The sequence below is a fragment of the Pygocentrus nattereri genome, chromosome 30 (assembly GCF_015220715.1).
Source record: "Pygocentrus nattereri isolate fPygNat1 chromosome 30, fPygNat1.pri, whole genome shotgun sequence".
NCBI lineage: Eukaryota > Metazoa > Chordata > Actinopteri > Characiformes > Serrasalmidae > Pygocentrus > Pygocentrus nattereri.
Window position 1 is genome coordinate 13,438,041 of NC_051240.1, and position 8,734 is coordinate 13,446,774.

At 44.0% G+C, this 8,734-nt stretch overlaps 1 protein-coding gene across 1 annotated transcript; it reads right to left on the minus strand.

Moving 5' to 3' along the window:
• Window positions 1-222: 222 nt before the first annotated feature.
• On the minus strand, window positions 223-5,788 carry unc50 (unc-50 homolog (C. elegans)). The gene is made up of 6 exons (XM_017703664.2): window positions 5,655-5,788; window positions 4,420-4,700; window positions 3,404-3,524; window positions 3,121-3,260; window positions 2,912-3,019; window positions 223-725 (listed from the first exon to the last, which is right to left on the minus strand). The coding sequence occupies exons 2-6, from the start codon at window positions 4,697-4,699 to the stop codon at window positions 589-591; spliced, it is 786 nt and encodes a 261-aa protein (XP_017559153.1). The 5' UTR covers window position 4,700; window positions 5,655-5,788; the 3' UTR covers window positions 223-588.
• Window positions 5,789-8,734: the final 2,946 nt, after the last annotated feature.

Consider the following 8,734-nt stretch of genomic DNA (forward strand, 5'->3'; position numbering starts at 1 on the left):
TAATATGACACCAAACTGTCTCTTACCCGGACACATCTGGCGATCTGACTCCACCAGCTGTAAATCGCTGCCAGAGCCATGCAGGCTGCACATTGGGCTCTAACAGCTCTGTGTAAATGACACGGTGTTTACAGCCATGAAAAAGCTAATACAGTGAAAGATCTGCAGCACTGAACTTCTCATCCTTTACCGGTTTATTCCTGCCATGAAAAGACTCTGCCATGATTCTGTAAAACCCTGTTTATTGAATTTGGTCTGACAGAGAATCATGAAACGCTCCCAAAGAAAATCCATCATAACGTATTTACGCTGTATTTACCCAAAAGGCCTGGCTGCTCACCATTTCTGTTCAAAATCAGAAAAGCTCAAGAATATCAAAATAAAAACAAAACAAATAACAATAGTTTATAAACAATTCCCACATTCATTCTCTTTTGTTTCATCTACACTCAAACTGTTATTTACAAAGTCCAAGGAGTGAGAGCGGCGATGTCCACAAAAGTCTCTTGAAGCAGCCCAATCCAGACCGGAACAGCCCAATCCAGACCTGAACAGCCACGCTCCAGTCAAGCAGCTGTCGCCGTGCCCCTATCGGACTCTCTGCTTGTAGAACCAGCAAAGGCCTGCAGTGAAGTTCCAGCCCAAGGTAATGGAGAGAATGTAGAGAAGCACAAGCAGAGCGAAAGGGTAGAGGAGAATAACTGTGTTCTTCAGAAAGGGCAGCGCTGCAAAAAGAAATGGAGAGAGAGTTTAAAAGTCTTTTCACCATTTCTGCACAAACAGGTAACTAAAGCACAACGTAGTCATCGTGGTGTTGATTGTAGGAACGAGAGGACAATCATTTCCTATCGCAATACCAGTGACCAAAACGGTCAAGGTTTTTTTCAGGGATGTCCATGTTTATTTCAACATGACAACGTCAAACCACATTCTGTGTGCGTTACAACAGCATGGCTACACAACCAGGGGTCAGTTTCTAGACTGACCTACCTGCAGTCCAGATCTGTCTCCCACTGAAAATGTGTGGTGCATTATGAAGCTCAAATCATGACAACAAAGGCTGCACAGCTGAAGACGTGCATAACAAGCGTGTGGCAAATATTTCAGCTTTCAAAATTCCACCAGTTTGTCTTCATTTACTTTCTTCCCCTTCTTTAAGGAAAAAAAACTGTACCCATGGAATAACACCAAGGTCCCGTCTGTACAAAAGTAATACCCCCTCCCACAGTTTACCAGACTTAGTTGATAAATGGAATTAGGACACACTCAGGCTTGATTCCTCCAGCCCTGAATCTAAACTTCCCTTAAACAGAACCTATCCAGGAATGTAAAGAAGGCTAAAAGGTCTCAACAGCACACTATGCTGTGATAAAGACATTTACTGATTTATCTCAGTCTAGAAAGGGTTGTAAAACCACTCTATGGCTCTGGGACTCCAGTGAACCACAGTGAGATCTCCAAACGGAAAAAAAAACTCAGAACAAAATTCCTCTAAGAGGTGGCGACTCTTCCAGGAAGACACAAACAACCCAGACGAACATCTAAGAGAACTTTTCACCTCAGACAAGATCGGGGAAAAAGCTGCGAGCCAAAACACACCGCTAACCACGAGGAACATCAAAGGCCCGTCTCACATTTGCCAAAAACACCTTACTGACCCTGCTGGAAGTAGAAAGTGCAACTTTTGTGCAGACAGGAGTCCGGTTACATCTGATTACATCAAACATGGTGGTGGTAGCGTCATGCTGTGGGGATGCTTTGCTGTTTCAGGGCCTGGACGATTCTGCTCCCTACCAGACAATCCAGCAGGAGAATGTCTGTTCATCAGTTTGTGATCTGAAGCTCAAGCACAACTGAACTATGAAGCAACACAACGTTCCGACGCACAAAAGCACGTTCTCCTCGGAACGGCTCCATCAAAAAAAATTACAGGTTTTGGAGGAGCCTAGTAATAGTCCTGACTTGAACCCCACTGAGGCTGTTCAATGACCTGTTCATGTTTGAAAGCCCCCAGTGTGGCTGAATTAAAGTAACTCTGCAAAGATTGGCCCAAAATTCCTCCACAATGATGTGACGGACTGAACTCCAGTTATAGGAGGGGTCTGGTTGCAGTTGTTGCTGCTACAGGGGGCAATGGCTTTTTTCTCATGGCTGAAGCAGCAAAACCTTTTTCCTTCCATAAATGAAATAATGATGATTCTGTATGAGAAGCTGAACTCACTTACTGTGACAAATATTCAAACAAATATGCTTTTTTTTACATCGCTGCATGTCCGTATAGGCTGTCCGGTTTTGTAAGAACCTTTCAACTTTCTTTTCGGACAAATCGACGAATTCTTCCATCCAGACCTTCACTGTGATGATGCACACAGTGCCTCACAGACACAAACAGCAGTGAGTGACAAGTTGAGGGAACCAGAGTTTGTAATGACATGTAAACATACAGCCTGTCTTGGAAGTGTGTGAACCGCCACTGAAGAGGATCTTTCCTATACCAGGGCCAGCGATGTCTCTCCTACCTCGGCTGCAGCTGCGAGTTTGACTGAACGTCTTGTGGAAACATGTATCGTCACAGTTCGTGTTCAACAAGACTTCCAATGTACTTTTAATGTGTTTTACACAGCTTTTGGAATTGTTATTGAAACACTATGGTTCTAACTGATCGTACATTTCGATATGTCGTTAAAACTGGCAACTGTCTCATACCTGGTTGACATGTAGTAGCAATAATAATCAGAAAAATGTTTTAATAATAATTGCAATAATAATAGCAGAAATAGTAAGTGACAGTGGTAAAAATTATGGCAAAAAACAGAAAAAAATACTTTAAATGAAAATAAATAAAAGTTACAACAACTAAAAATATAAAAATCTACATAAATGAAGGAAGTAGGAAGGAGCACACACTTACCACTGTAACCAAGGAATGTGATGTATATGTAGTAGCCAATGGCAATGAGCCACAACGTATTCCCCACAAAATATCCTATGAACGTCCCTGATTTTATGACCACTATGTCTATTCAAGCAGAGAAATATGAGTCAACAAACAGAATGAAATAATTCACAGCATTGTAGAAAACGGCCATACGCAGCACTGAATTATACTAGATTACTCACGGTTGATGAAGAACAGCTGTAGAAAGTGCAGGATGACCAGCAGAGGGTAGAAAGCATTTAGATGAACATCGAAAGCATATCCCCACTCCACATCACAGTCTTTGCTATGATGCTTCATGAGGTATTTATTAGTGACAAACCTAGATAAACACACACACACACACACACACACACACACACACCAAATTATCCAGTGAAATTTAATAATTAAGTAATTATAAATGATCATGTTTTGTAAAATCTCAAGAAGACTGTATTTGCTGTAATCGGTCATTGACCTCACCACATGAGTGTGGAAATGAGCAACCCCACTCCGATACAGTCGATGAACACCACCCACAGTAACAGCTTCAGTGTCTCCAAAAAGCTCATATCCAGCACCAGGCCAAAGCCCACGGTGGACACTGTGGAGAAAAACACACATTCACTCAAAAACAAAGGCATGACCATGTGCTGCATGCTGCCTTTTATTATAAGGCTCCTGTTTTTACAGGTGATAGGGTTTTCATGTTATTCAGGATTGTGGGAAAATAAGGATGGGCATATTAACCCATCCTTGCTATTTCAATACCCAAACCTTTAAACAAATACATTCAAATATCCCAATAAGGAGGTATTCTCACGGTTATATTTCACACTGACACCTGACAGCTGGGTAGATTTAGTGATTTCTCTATGTTTTAGCTGTGTGACCTACTACCAGCTGACCTACAAAACAATAACTCACAACTTTAAGTAAGTGATACTTTTTTGATCCCACAACCGGGGAAATTCCACCTCCGCATTTAACCCATTCATGCAGTGAAACACCACATACACACTAGTGAACACACACACTAGGGGGCAGTGAGCACACTTGCCTGGAGCGGTAATCAGCCCTATCCACGGCGCCTGGGGAGCAGTTGGGGGTTAGGTGTCTTGCTCAAGGACACCTCAGTCATGAACTGTCGGCCTGGGGATCAAACCGGCAACCTTCCAGTCACAGGGCCAGATCCCTAACCTCCAGCCCACGACTGCCTCTAAACTAAACTACAGAGTTATCATCTTTTAGTTTAGAAATATGCCAGACACAGATCTGTCTAGTTCTGTCTATTTGGCTTAATGTGAGACACACAAGCGGCTGCTTGAGTCTCCACATTCATTTATTTCTTACTACACGCCTGATTTGTGTCCTTCATAACTAAATGAAGAGTAAGAGGAGTTTGGATGTCTGTACCTTTAAATCACCGTGCACGTGCCTATTAGGTACAATCCTTATGCCTCCCCCCAGCCCAAGCCCCAGACTCCCTCTGTACTGACCGCAAAGCCAGACGCTGAGCAGCACTAGAAAAGCAGGGTCGTCCCGAGCCCACTGGTCTTTGGTCTGCTTCCGGTAGTGGAAGTTGCGGTAAACTCTCTGCGGTGACGTGAACAGGTAGAGCATCTGCCACATGGCAAACTCAAAGTCCATCTGTTTGAAGTGCAGGAGTCTGCGTAGGTATTTGTAGCGCTTTGCGCCAGCTGTGTGCCGCGCCGCATCCCGTGAGCTCAGGCTACCGTTGCCCTGCCTCTGGGGGGAGTAGGTGGTGGTGGGCAGCATACTGTAATAGATCAAAAGACAATGAGTGAATACAGACAGGGCCATTTTCAAAGTGGTCAAGTTAAAATTGTCACATTCGTGCGAGTGCACTATGGTCACTATGATCATCTGCCTTTCAGTCATAATAATAACACTAATAATAATAATAATAATGATAATAATAAGTATTCCGAGGACACCGCTTGACCATGAGACGGTGCAGGGTTACTTTCTCTCCCCGTCATTATAACTTACGTCTCTCTGGGTTCATCAGCTGTTATAAACATGTCTGCTGGCCGTTTGGATTAAGACTGCAGTTATTTTTAAGATTAAATTTGGGTGAAATATCCGCAGATTTCGCAGACTCAGCAGGACCACCGAACCTGCTAAACTTACACCCCCTCATCTCTGGACAAGCTCAGCCTGGTCATTCGTCCCGGTGTGTAGATTATCTCACATGTTCAGCCATGAGGATTTTGACGGGGAGCAGAATTCGGGCGATGTTTTTACACCTTAGAGTAAATTAATCTGTTAATCTGTTAATCTGGAGCCCTGATAGACGAAAAAGCTCACCAGTCACTTTCCTGGTGCATTTATAAATCACTACATATCCCACTCTTTTAAGCCAATGACGCAATGTAACCAACATTACATTCTCTGCAAAATGCAAGAAGAAAACGGGAATAAACGGGAATGCTCGGCTAAATCCTGAACCCAGTGTATAAGAGCAGAGACAGCGCGCGCGATCCACATAAAGCGTTTAAACAAGGAGTCGGAACCGCTCGAGCCCGCACACTGAAAGCCAGGAAAGGCGCAAATGTGCGTCTGGACCGCGGCGGCGGCGCTCCGGACCGCGGCGGCGCTTCCTGCCGATTTCTGGGCCTCACTGTTGACGTTTTAACCGGATCGGTTCGTCATAAATTCCACAACCTGCTGCTTCTTCTACACAGTCTATACACTGAAGGGCGGTACGAACCTGCGCTCCCGCAGTTTCTCCGCTCGGTTTGGACAAATTTGTCCTTTATTACACAAATACAACCCGAACCGCTGCCCCGTCCAGCTTCCTGTGTCATTCCCAACACGTAGTCACGTCCTGCGTCATGTACGTCATGACGTTTTTTTGTAGTCTCACATGGTAAATGATGGTAAATGTAGTCCTATTAGGGGTTTAGCATTTCTAGCTCAGCTAGGACGACGAGCAGAACCCGCCCTGCTGGCGTGGACATGAAGCTGCGCCAAGTCGCTGATCATGAGCAGAAACGACACCAAATTACTGATCAATCACAGCTCAAACCCGCTCGGCTCTGAGTCGCTGCGATTACCTGCACTTTAGGTGCTGCAGTCTGAAATGTACAATTCCAGGAGAGGGCGCCATAACACCGGTGACCGCGGGTCCAGTCCAGGGTTATGCAGCGCGCAGGTTACCGAACAGATGAAGTGGATGTGAGGACACTGATATTTATTGATTTAGGGCTCTATTGATTTGTGTGTAATTAATGAATGAGATTAATGTTTTCTATCATAAATTGTTAAATATGTGTTACATATATTTGTTTGTATGTGGTGACATATGGCTGAAATATGAATGTGCCATATTTGAACATTTTAAATACGTTGGTATACACACACACACACACACACACACACACACACACACACACACACACACACACACACACGGTAAGGGAAATGCATATATGATCATATATGTCTATATTTGAAACCTGCATATTGCCATACATCAGTAATCTGTATGAGGTGTTTTTCCTAATAAGGCTCTTGTTATAGTGCCTGACCAAGCCACCCCTTCACAATTACATTACGGGTGATGCATTAGCTGAGAAGGTCATGGAAACGAGCTTTGCCTTCTGTAAAGTGATTTGTTTAGCACATCCACAGCATTTCCACATCTCTGTAGCATTGCATCCTTTAGCTTAGAGGACTCAGACTCACTTATACAGGCTTCTGTAATATCTAGGCTTTCAGTGTTTCCAGTTCAGCAATAAACTGTCGAAATCCTCTTTAGGTCACAGTGTGAGTCCAGAATGCAGCTGCCAGGAGCCTCATATATGTGAAGAAAACTGATCATTTCCCTTCAGTCCTTCAGAGCCTCCACGGCCCGTTACAGCTCATACGGGGGCTCTGCATGGTCTGCCACCTAATGGCTGCCCATATGCTCCATTGTACCCTGTTACCTTCTCCACTTACCGACGTGTAGATTCGCCTCTACTGGACGGACATTTAACGCAGCGGCTTCTTATAATATTCTCTGCCATTCAAAATACCTTTTCGTCATCACTGATCATCACAGTTCACATATCTCCCAAACGATAAGCACAAGCCTATAGCCTCTCCTAAAGCGTGCGCATCTCTCCGCGTCCACTGTCTCATCGTTTTCATTTGTTTGTGATTGGATTATGTGATTGGATATAATCTGTCTGTTTGTCAGTGTTTCTTGCTTTAAAGCAAAATGCCTTAGTTCCACTGTCACAGCATTGAGTTTCTTATTAGAGCCAAAACTAAACTCACAGCCACAGAGAGTTTAGCTAACTTTAGAAAGTTTCTTTAAGTGGAGGCAGTGAACCCACAGTTACCCCGGTGACGAGGTTCACGCTTTGCTCTCAAAGGTAAAATGACTGAACCTGGAAAAGTTTCCCCGGCTGTTAGAGCTTTTCCATCAAATGATGGAAGTACCATCACACAAAAACAGAAACAGGGGCTATTTTAAAGAGAGTGAGGAGAGGGGTAGTAAGACAGAGGGGGAGAGAGAGAGAGAGAGAGAGAGAGAGAGAGAGAGAGAGATAGACAGAGAGAAAGAGAGAGAGAGAGAGAGAGAGAGAGAGAGAGAGAGAGAGAGACAGAGAGAGAGAGAGAGAGGGAGGGAGAGAGAGAGAGAGACAGAGACACAGAGAGAGAGAGAGAGACAGACAGACAGAGCATGAGGCCTAAACTGCCACACGTTTTTCTTTCCGCCCATCCAGGTGCATCCATTCATGTGAAGTCTTTTCCAGTTTACAGCCTTTTAAAGTGCAGTTCCTGCATTAGCTTATGTATTTTTAATAGCCGCCTGCGTCTCCATCTATCTTTAATACTTTCATTCTACTTTGTCTTCTCTGCCCCTCAGCCCTGCAGTCTGCTGTGCATTCAGTGTAATACAGCACATATCTTTAAACATTTCATGCTCCACGCAGCAGCCAGATCTTGTCGTCTTGCCCATTTAAAAGTTTTCTTCATGACAGTACAGGACCTGAATGAGATCCAGACCAGCCCACTGTGTTAAAGCGGCTGTCGGAGTTAGAAAGCAGATAAACCCGACTGTAAAACGCTGAAGGGAAACTGTGTCAGACTGGACAATTAATCAAATGTTATTTTCAGTTACAATTTTGGTTTCCAGCAATTATGAAAACAAGATCATTGAGAGAAAACAGTTATTGTTCTGTTTCACAGTGATGCACTGCTGCGCTCCCTTCACTGGCTTCCTGTAGCTGCATCCGATTTAAACAAAGCCAAAAATGCTCCGGCCTTCCGACCTTATGGATCAAAATTTGATCTGTGTGTTGAGTCTTTCAAACTTCAAGAACCCGCCGTTGCTCAAAATGCGTGGAAGACAAGGTACCCTCCTACTCGAGACTTGTTTCTCTCCCAGCTCAGCAAACGTCCACGTCCCTCACGTCTTCAAACCCAAACTGAAGACCCACGTCTCTGTGAAGCACTAATCTAATTACTGAAATGCGTCTATTACACTTGTTTAATATTAACCATGTTTAATTCCGTATAATACCCAATTCTGTAAGTATTATCAGTGCCTTTTGTTCCTGGCAGCTCAGCGCAGTTTGGACCGTTCAGGGTTTGGGACAGCTGCTGAAAAATTAGTATTTAGCTACAATTTAGCTACTTTTCCAGAAAGACTAGTGGCTTTTTTTTTAGCTACTTTCAAAGTATGACTGTCAGAATGTTTGTGAATCTCCACCCGACTGTAACGTGGAGCGATGTGGCGGACGCACGAGCTGGGAAAAGTGAGATTTATTGAGGGCAAATCCAGGGTTGTGGTCAGAA